Here is a 15,156-nt window from a genome sequence, read left to right as displayed (position 1 = left end):
GTCTCAGTTCAACGCCAGGCAGTGCCTTTGTCAACCAAGTGCTCAAAGAGAGCAGCTTGGGAATGGAGCAATCTGTATGCAGGGTTTGATAAATTTATAAGATAGTATTGTTCTGATTAAAAATGGGGGGCGTTATTTGAATAGAAAATGTTCTTTTTGTTTCTATTTAATCATGTATTGTAACCATTTCTTAAAATTAGATACTGAAATAATGGGCAGAATGTGTTTGAGCTCAGATTGCAATCCAAAGTGCCGTGTATTAACTACCTCAGCTGTGGAGGTGCTCATCGATGATTGGAAAAATGTGAACAAATTTACTGGAACAAAGCTGAATCCTTTCTGAAGTTCAAAATATGGAGGAGGTTAATTCTGTTCTGAACTGTAAAAGGAACATGACTGTTGACTAAAGATGCTCCTACAAAATACACAGTCACTACACACTTCATAGTTGTGAAGCACTTTAAACATCCTCGCGAATAGAAACATACTATTCTTGGTGGAGACCCAGGCATCCTACATGGCTCAGCCAACTTAAGACCAAAAGATTCTGTGGTTGAATTCCTTGGAAGCTCAAGCTTTTAACCTTTTTAGAGCAACAATATATCTTTAAAATTATCCTCTGTGGTGACAGATAAGCAAAGTCACCCGAGGGCAGTACTTTTACACTGTGATGACTGGCCTAACAGAAGCCAGGAAGGTGTGTGTTATCCTAAAACCACCTTGGAGGGTGTGAATCTGTGAACCAAAGCTGTGCAAGCTCATAGAACGGACGTAGATGTAAAGTAGCATGTTACTTGATAGCCATCATTATGTATTGCTACGGTCTCTTGGCCATGCACATATTTATATAAAGGTTTGAAGCTACAGAACGTTTCCCGAATTACTTTTCTCGTCCTCTCGATGCAGCTGAGAACGTGGCGATGCAGTGGCATGTGAGTCGAGAGGAGCAGGACAAGTTTGCTGTACAGTCCCAGAACCGAACTGAGGCAGCACAGAAAGCTGGCTATTTTGAAAAAGAAATTGTTCCTGTCTCCGTCCCTTCCAGGAGAGGTATGTGCTGTACTCCTAGGAGGAGAGATTTTGAGACTGACTGGTTCATCTGCACGAGCGCGTGTGAGTGCATGTAGGAGAAGGTTTCAGAAAGTTGCATATTCTAAGCTTTTTCAAGCCTCAGAAACAAATGTCATAGAGGGGACCTCTATAGAGGTATATAAGATGCTGAATGAGATTGAGAAAATAAACCTACAATAATATATTCAGATACACCAGGCCAGCAGAAAACAAGGTACAGTTTCAGAGTTGTAAAGGACATTATTTAGGACACACAACAAGAAGTGTTTCTTTACACGTTGCTGCAACTGCAGTAGATTACCAGGAGGGATGGCAGAAGCTAGGTTGCTGACACTACCAAGAATATAGCATATTTGAAGCCATTGTGCCGGTTTTTTTTTTTTTTTTTGTCTATTGTTTTTTTTTTTTTCACTTTTTTTTTTTTTTTTTTTTTTTTTTTTTTTTTTTTTTTTTTTTTTTTTTTTTTTTTTTTTAGCATGGGCACGAGACTGGTCATGGCTCAGGATGTGCTGCTCCAGAAAAAAAAAAAAAAAAAAAAAAAAAAAAAAAAAAAAAAAAAAAAAAAAAAAAAAAAAAAAAAAAAAAAAAAAAAAAAAAAAAAAAAAAAAAAAAAAACTTTATTTTTTTTTTTTTTTTTTTTTTTTTTTTTTTTTTTTTGCACCTGCAGGAGACGAGACTGGGGTCATGGCTCAACTCCAGGTATCTCCCTTTCCCATTTGGAAAAGGTCTGCTCGGTCACTCCTCACATGGCTGATATCATTGACTGAGGAGCGGTCAAATTGTGTCCCCCTGAAGTAGGGTCAAGTAGATTGTTTTCTTTTCAACCAATGATTCACCCACTGTGCATTCCATCATCTTCAGATTCAAGGGTAATGACTTAGATTTACTATTTATTCTAGGTAGAAAAAGCCGGCTGGACGCTGGATGAAGTTGATCTCTTCGAAATCAATGAAGCTTTTGCATCACAGTCTGTAGCTGTTGTCAAGGAACTGGGTATAAACCCAGAGAAGGTGAGAAATGTAGATATAAAAATTGGCACTACAACTAAATGCAATTGATCCTTTTTACTTCCTGATTCACCCAATGGGTCAATGTGGGATGTAATAAAACAACAAATTGCATTTATAAAGCGCCTTTCATGTCGGGAGGATGTCCCAAGCCACTGCAGTCGAGGGTGTGCATCCAAGCTGGGGTTGGATTCGGGAGGGATGGGGGCCAGGAAGATGACCGGTCAGAGGAAGGTTTTGAGGACCTTGAAGGAGGTAAGGGAGAGTTGAGGTGATAGGGCTCTCGTTGGAGTTCCACAAAGTGAGAGCAGATAGGCTGAAAGCCTGACTGCTGATGGTAGGATAGGCAGGGGACCTGAAGCAGGCCAGTGGAGTAAGGAGAAAATTAGGGAAAAGGTTTTCCCTCTTTTTTAAAAAAATGCATTTTTTGTGTTTGTCTTTCTAGGTAAACATCCAAGGTGGTGCTATTGCTTTAGGTCACCCTCTGGGAATGTCTGGGTGCCGCATTCTGGTTACACTTCTCTACGCACTGGAGAGAACAGGAAAAAAGCGTGGCATTGCTTCTTTGTGTATAGGAGGTGGAATGGGAATAGCTATGTGTGTTGAAAGGCAATAAATTACACCTAAATTTTACTACAAGAACTGAAGATACTCTGCAGCTAAGCTACTGACTGGATAAAATTGAGCTTTTATTTTAGAGGTTACAGCCTGATTCCAATGAAATGTAGGTGCATTTTGTTTTTATAATGAATGTGTAAAGTAGGTAGGTTTTAAAACTATTCAAAACTTCAGTCCACATAAAATGGTTCTGAAAATTAGTGTAACTTTTAAATATTTGATTAAAAGTACTGAAGTTTGAAATCATAGTAATATTGTGTATGTGGAATCCATACTTTTGTTAAAATTCATAAACTCCTTCCTATTATCTCTCAATTCAGATTGACCATTTTTTTCTTTATGAAATAAATTGCTCAATGTACCATTGCTGAATCTTGTAAACTGACTCTCAAATTACATCAAGTGCCAGTATTTATAGAAGGGCAAGATGGTTGAATACATGTGAGAAAGCAGGGGAACATTCATTGTATTTTAATTTTGCTTTAATTGATTTACAAATGCTGCCCTAATACTTTTGAGCATTTTATCATTCCCCATGGTAAGATCAGCAACCAAGAATCAGAGAGGTTACTTATTTGGGGAGATAATAATCATCCTTGTATTTGATATAGTGCCTTATTACATCCTTCCCCAGTAGTATTTTTAATTAATGTTTTCCCCAGTGAATTTGTGTGAGGGAGAAATCATGTCCACAATGAAATAACATACACAATTAATTAGATTTGAAAAGACCAGAAGCACAACATCAACGTTTATTCATGAAATTAAGGTGGTCTCTTAACAGCTCCCTACATAGATGGGCTGATCACTTGACAACTGTCACATTTTATTTCTGAAGGAGCTTGAAGCACAACTGTCAATGTACAGGAAATAATTTTGCACAAATAACTTGAAAGAGTTGACTATAGGTAACAAAGTAAGAGGTCTTTTAAATCCGGTTTGTGCCAAATAGCACTAAACAAGCATAGTAAATTAAACAGAGCACTAAACAAGTGGCACTGAATTTCAGACAAGTATGACAAGCTGCTCAATCTAGAACAGAAGTACAAGAAGCACCTGATGGATGCCAAGAGTTAAACATAAATTATAATAGCTGATTTTAGAACTCAGGTGCTTCAGCCATTAAGCTCTCCACTTTGAACTGCATCTTGGTAACTCTTTCCTTTGTCTTGCTTTTCATCTGGGTAAAGTTTGATGAGATCATCAATTCGCAGGATGGTTATAGCAGCTTCTGTTGCAAACTTCAGACTCTTGACTTTAACCATAGTAGGCTCAAAGACACCAGCTTGTTTGTTGTCCCTTGGCTTCCCATTCAATAAATCAAGACCAATCCTGCACAAGCAAAATGTCAATTTGATTAACACTGTTTTAATAGCCAGTCACTACAATATTAGTAAAACATTCATAATTTCCGATTGAATTCTGACAACTCAGCCATAAAAGTTACTTTAACAAGATGGAGAAAATCAATTTTGCACTTTACTGCTATCTGGGGCACCAGGTCACCAAAAATCAATGATTGCTCATGAATTGCAACAATGTTCAAATTTAGTTTCATCGCTGATTCAGACAACAATGGGTCTCAAGTCACAATCTTTTGCAGACCACAGTACAATAAAATTTTTACCATTTCAAAGTTTTGCGATCAGGATTGACCTGAGCTTCGTTGTGGAATGCACGCAACTTTGCAACAAGGTCTGTAGAATCCTGAGCAGCATTCACTGCCAGAGTCTTAGGAATAACCAACATGGCCCGGGCAAATTCTGCAATGGCAAGTTGTTCACGTGATCCCTAAACAAAAAGACAACCAACAGTTAAATACATGAAGTACTTTTAACTTATTTTCTTAAAATAATTTTTAATACTGCAAATTAATAGGGACAGTAATCCCTGGTTAATCAGCTCAAAGCATACGGTAAAAGTGCCCTCCCCCAATAATCTTGAAATACAATTAAACCCATACCAAACTAGTTGCATAGTTTTCCAGGTAGATGGAGAGTGCAGCTTCCACAGCCCCACCTCCTGGAACTAAAGACTTGGACTCAAGCACTCTCTTCACAACACAGAGTGCATCATGTAGGGAGCGCTCCATCTCATCACACATGAAATCATTTGCTCCTCGCAGAATGATTGATGCAGAAGTACGGGCCTTTGTATGGAAAATTCAAATTAAACTTTACAACAATAGTACTTGTGAGGGTTGGGTTAAACTCATTTTAAAATGTCAGCATCAATTTATACCTCACTTTTAGAAATCAGAATCTAGATCCCTTTTTCAATCACAAACTTTGTGTGCACTGCTCCTGAATGAACAATACCTATTGCTTATATACTGTTATGCAAAACAATATTCATTGCCGACTTAAACCAGGAATAGATGTGACAGTTCTACTTTCATCAGGAAACTGCTTGGATTATATTTATATGCACAACAAATTTAATCTGCATCTGTGCAGTCAATATAAAAAAAGATTCAACACAATTACAATCCCAACATCTTTTTCAATTCTGCAACATTAACAGTAGCATTGCAAGATACTACACTGTATACATTGGAGATGATTTTTTATGTTCAGCTAATGCATTACTGAGAAGACATCAGCAAGGTCTTCAGTCACTGGTTGAGTGCCAAATAGTTTGGAAGACCTCTTGCAAGCCCATAGGGTTCAGGGCAGACTGGATAACATAAGATCACAAAAGAGGTTTGGATAAATAAAACCTTTCGGCCTATTCAATCTGAGCCTTCCAGAATATCCATGCTATCATCTCTCATTACCGCATAGTTTTTTTTAAAAAAGTGTCCAGCAACCTAGCTTCTGCCATCCCTCCTGGTAATCTACTGCAGTTGCAGCAACGTGTAAAGAAACACTTCTTGTTGTGTGTCCTAAATAATGTCCTTTACAACTCTGAACCTGTACCGTGTTTTCTGCTGGCTTGGTATATCTGAATATATTATTGTAGGTTTACTGTCTCAATCTCATTCAGCATCTTATATACCTCTATAGAGGTCCCCTCTATGACATTTGTTTTTGAGGCTTGAAAAAGCTTAGAATATGCAACTTTCTGAAACCTTCTCCTTCACGCACTCACACGCGCTCGTGCAGATGAACCAGTCAGTCTCAAAATCTCTCCTCCTAGGAGTACAGCACATACCTCTCCTGGAAGGGACGGAGACAGGAACAATTTCTTTTTCAAAATAGCCAGCTTTCTGTGCTGCCTCAGTTCGGTTCTGGGACTGTACAGCAAACTTGTCCTGCTCCTCTCGACTCACATGCCACTGCATCGCCACGTTCTCAGCTGCATCGAGAGGACGAGAAAAGTAATTCGGGAAACGTTCTGTAGCTTCAAACCTTTATATAAATATGTGCATGGCCAAGAGACCGTAGCAATACATAATGATGGCTATCAAGTAACATGCTACTTTACATCTACGTCCGTTCTATGAGCTTGCACAGCTTTGGTTCACACATTCACACCCTCCAAGGTGGTTTTAGGATAACACACACCTTCCTGGCTTCTGTTAGGCCAGTCATCACAGTGTAAAAGTACTGCCCTCGGGTGACTTTGCTTATCTGTCACCACAGAGGATAATTTTAAAGATATATTGTTGCTCTAAAAAGGTTAAAAGCTTGAGCTTCCAAGGAATTCAACCACAGAATCTTTTGGTCTTAAGTTGGCTGAGTCATGTAGGATGCCTGGGTCTCCACCAAGAATAGTATGTTTCTATTCGCGAGGATGTTTAAAGTGCTTCACAACTATGAAGTGTGTAGTGACTGTGTATTTTGTAGGAACATCTTTAGTCAACAGTCATGTTCCCTTTACAGTTCAGAACAGAATTAACCTCCTCCATATTTTGAACTTCAGAAAGGATTCAGGTTTGTTCCAGTAAATTTGTTCACATTTTTCCAATCATCGATGAGCACCTCCACAGCTGAGGTAGTTAATACACGACTGTGTCTTGGAGGCTGGGAACAGGCACTTTGGATTGCAATCTGAGCTCAAACACATTCTGCCCATTATTTCAGGATCTAATTTTAAGAAATGGTTACAATACATGATTAAATAGAAACAAAAAGAACATTTTCTATTCAAATAACGCCCCCCATTTTTAATCAGAACAATACTATCTTATAAATTTATCAAACCCTGCATATAGATTGCTCCATTCCCAAGCTGCTCTCTTTGAGCACTTGGTTGACAAAGGCACTGCCTGGCGTTGAACTGAGACTTGGAAGACACAGATTTGTGCCAGGTTACCTGGTGTCAGCTTGGCAGCAGATGGGATGTTACAATTAGTTTGTATAAGTAGGAGGAAAAATACAGCCAGTGTTCCCACTTCTTATCACATTCAATGGTCCTGGCTGGAAGGTGCTTGTGTGTGGACAGGAAGAGACTTGCCTGTGATATTCCATCTCCTCTCATGGTCAAACAGCCCAGTGACCCTTTACCACTCGGATTCACACATGAAGTACGGCCACTTTAATGAGATACTGGAGGGCAGCTGGTAGCCTTAGAACTAAACGCCACAGATCCTCAGAGAGGTTAGAAAACAGAGGGAAATGCAATTAATTTCCAGTACTTAAATGCAAACCTTGTATTTATTCAGTGACAGTTCTTACCTGTTACACCCATGTGGTTGTTATAAAAGGCGTCCATTAGGCCATCACACAGAATGGTATCCTGAAGGGACATGTCTCCTACTTTGACCCCAACTCGCATTGGAACCACATGTGGAGCCTGTGATTAAAAGAAGCAGGTTTTAGCTAAGTGTACTTGCTGTGTACTGGGACTCCACATGCAACAAGATCTGGCTGGAGAAAAGGAAGAACTTGCATTTGTATAATGCCTTATTTTGTGGACCACTGGCACCAGTATTGGTGAAAGAGGGAGCTCTTCCATCAGGATGTCATGGAACATATTCAAGACTGAGATTGATTTTTAAAAACTAAAGGGATTAAGGGATATGGGGATAGGGCGGGTAACTGGAATTAGGTTAGAAGATCATCCATGGTCTTATTAAATGGCGGGGCAGGCTTGAGGGGCCGAATGGCCTACTCCTGCTCCTATTTCTTATGTTTCTAATGTTGACAAGACAAAGGCTTTCCTGCTTGGCTCCCGTCAGCATCTCCGCACTTCAGGCATTGGCTCACGTCAGCTCACGGAGACAGTACAGAATATCAAATCAACGATTTATTCAAACCTCATCTTCAACCTTTCATCTGGGGGCTTATCAAGTTGACGTTCTTCCATCTTCACAACACTGACTGCCAACTTCAGCCACAGCCCCCCTTTCCCCACCCCCAGCCACCCTTAACAGCACCTTTTGCCCTATTATTATTATTTATTATTATTCTTTCCACAATCCCTCAACCTATCTCCCCGGCAGGGGCTGGGGGGGGAAGGGGGCTGGGGGGTTCAGGGGGGCAGGGCTTGGGGGGGCAGGGGCTGGGGGGGCAGGGGCTGGGGGGGGGGGGGGCTGGGGGGGCAGGGGGCTGGGGGCAGGGGGGGGGCTGGGGGGGGGGGGGGGGCGGGGGCCTGGGGGGGGCGGGGGGCTGGGGGGGGCTGGGGGGGCAGGGGGCTGGGGGGGGGCTGGGGGGGGGGGGCGGGGGGGGCTGGGGGGGGGGCTGGGGGGGGGCTGGGGGGGGCTGGGGGGGGGGCGCGATGGTGATAGTAACAGTGATGGTGAAGGCACAAACAGCTTCAATTATCCTTCAGCTGTTTGCAGGAAATCCGCCTCCGGAGCAGCGCCTCCACACACACACACACACACCCCCAGTGTCCGGGGGTCCCCCTCAGTGTCCGGAGGTCTCCCCCCAGTGTCCGGGGGTCCCCCCCAGTGTCCGGGGGTCTCCCCCCCAGTGTCCGGGGTTCCCCAGTGTCCGGGGGTCCCCCCCAGTGTCCGGGGGTCTCCCCCCCAGTGTCCGGGGGTCTCCCCCCCAGTGTCCGGGGGTCTCCCCCCCAGTGTCCGGGGGTTCCCCCCCCCCCCCCCCCCCCCCCCCCCCCCCCCAGTGTCCGGGGGTCTCCCCCAGTGTCCGGGCCCCCAGTGTCCGGGGGTCTCCCCCAGTGTCCGGGGGTCTCCCCCCAGTGTCCGGGGGTCCCCCCCAGTGTCCGGGGGTCTCCCCCCAGTGTCCGGGGGTCCCCCCAGTGTCCGGGGGTCTCCCCCCAGTGTCCGGGGTCTCCCCCCCAGTGTCCGGGGTCCCCCCCCAGTGTCCGGGGGTCTCCCCCCAGTGTCCGGGGTTCCCCCCCCAGTGTCCGGGGGTCTCCCCCAGTGTCCGGGGGTCTCCCCCCAGTGTCCGGGGGTCTNCCCCCCGCTGTCCGGCTGTGGCGCTGCTCTCTCTGTGTTACCTATTGCGGTTCTCGCTGCGGAGAGGATCACAACAGCGTCTCTCCCACTCATTGCGCTGCACCGAGTGCGGGAGGAGGGGTGGGGGTGGCACCAGGCAATCCGCCCCGCCCCGCCCTCCCTGCCAATCACCCCACCCCTGGGCCGGTCCCTGCAAGGGCCGGTCCCTGCAAGGGCCGGTCCCTGCAAGGGCCGGTCCCTGCAAGGGCCGGTCCCTGCAAGGGCCGGTCCCTGCAAGGGCCGGTCCCTGCAAGGGCCGGTCCCTGCAAGGGCCGGTCCCTGCAAGGGCCGGTCCCTGCAAGGGCCGGTCCCTGCAAGGGCCGGTCCCTGCAAGGGCCGGTCCCTGCAAGGGCCGGTCCCTGCAAGGGCCGGTCCCTGCAAGGGCCGGTCCCTGCAAGGGCCGGTCCCTGCAAGGGCCGGTCCCTGCAAGGGCCGGTCCCTGCAAGGGCCGGTCCCTGCAAGGGCCGGTCCCTGCAAGGGCCGGTCCCTGCAAGGGCCGGTCCCTGCAAGGGCCGGTCCCTGCAAGGGCCGGTCCCTGCAAGGGCCGGTCCCTGCAAGGGCCGGTCCCTGCAAGGGCCGGTCCCTGCAAGGGCCGGTCCCTGCAAGGGCCGGTCCCTGCAAGGGCCGGTCCCTGCAAGGGCCGGTCCCTGCAAGGGCCGGTCCCTGCAAGGGCCGGTCCCTGCAAGGGCCGGTCCCTGCAAGGGCCGGTCCCTGCAAGGGCCGGTCCCTGCAAGGGCCGGTCCCTGCAAGGGCCGGTCCCTGCAAGGGCCGGTCCCTGCAAGGGCCGGTCCCTGCAAGGGCCGGTCCCTGCAAGGGCCGGTCCCTGCAAGGGCCGGTCCCTGCAAGGGCCGGTCCCTGCAAGGGCCGGTCCCTGCAAGGGCCGGTCCCTGCAAGGGCCGGTCCCTGCAAGGGCCGGTCCCTGCAAGGGCCGGTCCCTGCAAGGGCCGGTCCCTGCAAGGGCCGGTCCCTGCAAGGGCCGGTCCCTGCAAGGGCCGGTCCCTGCAAGGGCCGGTCCCTGCAAGGGCCGGTCCCTGCAAGGGCCGGTCCCTGCAAGGGCCGGTCCCTGCAAGGGCCGGTCCCTGCAAGGGCCGGTCCCTGCAAGGGCCGGTCCCTGCAAGGGCCGGTCCCTGCAAGGGCCGGTCCCTGCAAGGGCCGGTCCCTGCAAGGGCCGGTCCCTGCAAGGGCCGGTCCCTGCAAGGGCCGGTCCCTGCAAGGGCCGGTCCCTGCAAGGGCCGGTCCCTGCAAGGGCCGTCCCTGCAAGGGCCGGTCCCTGCAAGGGCCGGTCCCTGCAAGGGCCGGTCCCTGCAGTCCCTGCAAGGGCCGGTCCCTGCAAGGGCCGGTCCCTGCAAGGGCCGGTCCCTGCAAGGGCCGGTCCCTGCAAGGGCCGGTCCCTGCAAGGGCCGGTCCCTGCAAGGGCCGGTCCCTGCAAGGGCCGGTCCCTGCAAGGGCCGGTCCCTGCAAGGGCCGGTCCCTGCAAGGGCCGGTCCCTGCAAGGGCCGGTCCCTGCAAGGGCCGGTCCCTGCAAGGGCCGGTCCCTGCAAGGGGCGGTCCCTGCAAGGGCCGGTCCCTGCAAGGGCCGGTCCCTGCAAGGGCCGGTCCCTGCAAGGGCCGGTCCCTGCAAGGGCCGGTCCCTGCAAGGGCCGGTCCCTGCAAGGGCCGGTCCCTGCAAGGGCCGGTCCCTGCAAGGGCCGGTCCCTGCAAGGGCCGGTCCCTGCAAGGGCCGGTCCCTGCAAGGGCCGGTCCCTGCAAGGGCCGGTCCCTGCAAGGGCCGGTCCCTGCAAGGGCCGGTCCCTGCAAGGGCCGGTCCCTGCAAGGGCCGGTCCCTGCAAGGGCCGGTCCCTGCAAGGGCCGGTCCCTGCAAGGGCCGGTCCCTGCAAGGGCCGGTCCCTGCAAGGGCCGGTCCCTGCAAGGGCCGGTCCCTGCAAGGGCCGGTCCCTGCAAGGGCCGGTCCCTGCAAGGGCCGGTCCCTGCAAGGGCCGGTCCCTGCAAGGGCCGGTCCCTGCAAGGGCCGGTCCCTGCAAGGGCCGGTCCCTGCAAGGGCCGGTCCCTGCAAGGGCCGGTCCCTGCAAGGGCCGGTCCCTGCAAGGGCCGGTCCCTGCAAGGGCCGGTCCCTGCAAGGGCCGGTCCCTGCAAGGGCCGGTCCCTGCAAGGGCCGGTCCCTGCAAGGGCCGGTCCCTGCAAGGGCCGGTCCCTGCAAGGGCCGGTCCCTGCAAGGGCCGGTCCCTGCAAGGGCCGGTCCCTGCAAGGGCCGGTCCCTGCAAGGGCCGGTCCCTGCAAGGGCCGGTCCCTGCAAGGGCCGGTCCCTGCAAGGGCCGGTCCCTGCAAGGGCCGGTCCCTGCAAGGGCCGGTCCCTGCAAGGGCCGGTCCCTGCAAGGGCCGGTCCCTGCAAGGGCCGGTCCCTGCAAGGGCCGGTCCCTGCAAGGGCCGGTCCCTGCAAGGGCCGGTCCCTGCAAGGGCCGGTCCCTGCAAGGGCCGGTCCCTGCAAGGGCCGGTCCCTGCAAGGGCCGGTCCCTGCAAGGGCCGGTCCCTGCAAGGGCCGGTCCTGGTTCAAGAAAGGATATGCGATGATGAACTGATACTTGTTAAAAAGTAAGAAAAACATGTACAACTTACTGAACTCCCATTTATTTGCTGCCCTGCTAATATCTGTGGCATTAGCAGTTGTATGCTTGGGATAGAGAATATTCCGCCTTGTGTGACTGATGACCTTGCTGATGTACAGTAATGCATTAGCTGTACATAAAAAATTATCTCCAATGTATACAGTGTAGTATCTTGCAGGCCCGGCCCCTGACAAATCCCCAGTGCTACTGCTTTTAGTTACAGTGCTGAGTATTTTGTCAGCTCAGTCCAGTCATCACAAGATCGATTTGAATGAAGAAGGCCTTTCGACCATCTGATCTCATCCTCCAGAAACCCTCCCCCATCACAGCATCTGGTGTGCTTTATACTTCCTGCTGCTTTTTATAACCACTTCTGTAGACCATTTCATATGCAGCTCCTATCTAAATTGCACTCTTTTGGGGAGTTTTCTTTTCTAGAAGATTAAAACCACTAAATTGAAAAAGTAGTTCGGAGACAATTCGCAGAATTGAAGAAGAGAGCACAGGGGAATGAATAATTGTTCTGACAAAGCCTGAGAAGTATAATTAGGTGGGAGAAAAGCTGCAAATCGTGAACAGCCAATAAAGTTGCTGATTCCAGCATTGGTCACTCTGTCTGGGGCATTATCACGGTTACCCTATTCTTGCAGTCTTTTGTAATGTGTAAATGATATGTATATATCTTCTATATATACAGGAGACCTGTAGCTCAGTGGTTAGAACACTCGCCTCACAAGCGAGAGACCGGAGTTTGATTCCTGGCAGTGCCAAACCGTGGGCAAGTTTCCTTATTCCACACGCCTGATAATAATCCCTCAAGAAAAAAACAATATTAATATCGGTCACTTCAATCCACACCTGTTTGTGGGATACTGCTGTGCACAATTGGCTGCTGTGTTTTGCCCACTAATATACAGTCAATTCACTTTACAGTATATTCTGTGAAGCACTTTGAGACATCTTGACCACATGAAAAGCGCTATATCAAATGCAAGGATTATTATTATGCATACAAATAAAACAGCAATGTCTGTCTGTGCTTCAAGAAGGATCTCACTAACCGATTGACGTAGTGACATGAATTATACCTCATCGGAAGGGTCTTGAAACTTGGAGTGACATGGGTATATTTGTTTTCGGGTATCTTCATCGTTCCTGGCCACCGAGTCAAAGTAGCGCTGTGGCATCGTGCATTACAGAGTACGTATGTACGCATGCATTGCGTTTATAGCTGGGAGCCGTGCTGGCTGACTGGAGCTGTCTCTGTCTTTCCTCCAAAACACACAGTCTCTACATTTTATAATATACTAGCTGGACCTGTTGCAGCTACGCTTGAAACCAAAGGAGCCAATATGGAATATAGATTGCCACACAGACAAACAGACAGACATTTTATCTTATAAACTAATAAAACGATGTCTGTCTGTCTGTCTATGTATCTAACAATCACGTAATAACCGATTGATGTAGAGACATGGTTTATATTTCATCGGAAAGGTCTTGAACCCGGCAGTGTCAGGAGCATTTGTTTTGGGGGGGGTGCGATATGAATGCAAATTGTTCAGAGAGCGAAAACAAGGATGTTTTTATTTGGAAAAGTCGGAGGATTTCAATATGGAATAGATCACCTTCTAAACTGGTAGAAAAATAATATAAACTGAGTCACAAAGCTTAATGTCCTTTTATGCCAAATGCAAGTAACAGTATGGATCTCGGCGGGACTTTGGAGTCCTGTAGCTCAGTGGTTAGAGCACTCGCCTTGCAAGCGAGACACCTGGGTTCAATTCCAGGCAGGTCAGGACGAAACCTTGGGCAAGTTTCCTTACTCCACACGCCTGATAATAATCCTCCAAAACAAAATAATAATAAATTGGTCATTTTCAATCCACGGCTGTTTGTGGGACTCTGCTGGGCCCAATTGGCTGCCGCGTTTCGCCCACAAATTCAGTCAATTCACTTTACAGCATATTCTGTGAAGCGCTTTGAGACATCGAGAAGACGTGAAAAGCGCTATATCAAATGCAAGGATTATTATTATTTTGTTATGTCAATGTCAACAAACACTGCAGGCAATGATGCAGTGTGAATTCTTGGGGCACTTGATTTTCACAATATCCATGACAGCATCAAACACTTGCACAGTCAGGCATAAGATCACAAGAGCTGTATATGGAGGCCCATTAGTTCATTTAAAAGCAAAGCGAAAGAAGTAAGAGGTTTTGGTAATTTCACGTTCCACGATGTGACCCTCTTGTGGCAGAGATACCCAACAACACTAGTCTGATTATGCTGTGCTGCTACACAGTAATAGTGATTGGCAGAATTTAGAGAGAAGAATGTTACAATTTGTAAAGACTTTCAAATGTTCTTAGATTAAGGTGTGTGAAGAATATAAATAAGTAGACTCGTTGGATTAAACACTGATTTCATTTTATTTGAATAAGGCGTATTTTAATTGAATAATAATAATTATTTTAATTGAAATTTCAAAACCTGATGTAAATAACAAGACAGGAGAGGGAATGATACTTTGGATTTGCCCAGAAGAGGTTCCCAATAAATACTGTCTGTAATAAGCGAACAATGCAAAAGAACACTCAAATAAAATTTTAACCATAACACAGCCAGTAGAGATAGGAGCCAAGCACAACATGTTTACCCTCTGGCTCAGTTAACTAAGGTGAGCAGCAACAGCATTTAATAGTTAGAGGCAAGTGCATTACGATGGGAGTCAGAGACATGCGTATTAAATAGACTGTTTTTTTATTGGGTTGGAAAAAAAGGAATATACATTCATCATTCTCCATCAAAATCAAAATTCCTAATTTTATACTCTGTCCCTTTCATGTCCTTGTTTCTTTTCCTGCTTTATATTGTATCAACAAAATAAAATAAATAATAAAATATTATTAATATTTTCAAAACATATAATGCTTTTGTTAGTTTCTTGCCAGAAGAGTTATTACATTTGCATCGATTAGGCTTTCACCAGAAAAATTCCAACTTTGTTAAAAGATGCGATGTGTAAAATTGTTGCATTCATAAGTACATATCCGACCGTACTTCATTGCTTGTTGAGGCAAATTTTCTTACGGATAAGAAGAAAGCAGAGAGCAGCTATTACAGTAACAAGGAGCACAATTATAATGTAAACTATAATGTGTAGCCGTTGTTGGGGTTCACCTGAAATAAAACATTTCAAAAGATTTGTCAATTGATAAACTTTGCTTGTGAATTTTATTACCCTATATATTCACACACATTCTAAACAGTTACTTTCAATTCAATTCTGAAAATCAGATTTGAAATGTTTTCCATTCAGTTCCTAGCTCTGCTTTCAAAAACACTATAGGTGATAAGTTTCCTAAATTATGTTTCTATCGCAACTGATTCAAAAGAATTTTTAAGGCAACCAAGCAAAGAATATTTATTCAACCCCCATGTTACCACAATTTATCCCAGACTCTCTATCCCAATCTAGACATTCCAAAAGCTCCATGAAATACACTGCAGT

General features: G+C 47.4%; 2 protein-coding genes across 5 annotated transcripts in view; one reads left to right on the top strand and one right to left on the bottom strand.

Annotated features, from left to right (window-relative positions):
- Positions 1 to 15,156, top strand: part of LOC121849968 (T-complex protein 1 subunit alpha-like) — a 28,388-nt gene that overhangs the window by 1,718 nt on the left and 11,514 nt on the right. The window contains exon 3 of the mRNA XM_042339607.1: positions 907 to 1,050. Coding sequence (XP_042195541.1) covers positions 907 to 1,050 — 144 coding nt within the window. The remainder of the gene's footprint in view (positions 1 to 906; positions 1,051 to 15,156) is intronic.
- LOC121849971 (acetyl-CoA acetyltransferase, cytosolic-like) lies at positions 5,296 to 11,725 on the bottom strand. 4 transcript variants are annotated; one of them, XM_042339621.1, is made up of 4 exons: positions 11,653 to 11,725; positions 7,316 to 7,433; positions 5,850 to 5,993; positions 5,296 to 5,342 (listed from the first exon to the last, which is right to left on the bottom strand). In XM_042339621.1, the coding sequence occupies exons 1-4, from the start codon at positions 11,692 to 11,694 to the stop codon at positions 5,311 to 5,313; spliced, it is 336 nt and encodes a 111-aa protein (XP_042195555.1). In that variant the 5' UTR covers positions 11,695 to 11,725; the 3' UTR covers positions 5,296 to 5,310. The 4 variants fall into 4 exon arrangements, 3 of the variants coding, with proteins under 3 accessions (XP_042195555.1, XP_042195561.1, XP_042195562.1); XM_042339627.1 differs by lacking the exon at positions 11,653 to 11,725 and adding an exon at positions 9,042 to 9,105; XM_042339628.1 differs by lacking the exon at positions 11,653 to 11,725 and adding an exon at positions 7,897 to 8,021.

Source organism: Callorhinchus milii, unplaced genomic scaffold, assembly GCF_018977255.1.
Source record: "Callorhinchus milii isolate IMCB2004 unplaced genomic scaffold, IMCB_Cmil_1.0 Scaffold1, whole genome shotgun sequence".
Lineage (NCBI taxonomy): Eukaryota > Metazoa > Chordata > Chondrichthyes > Chimaeriformes > Callorhinchidae > Callorhinchus > Callorhinchus milii.
The sequence above is the reverse complement of the archived record's forward strand: the minus strand, read 5'-3'. Positions and strand labels throughout refer to the sequence as shown.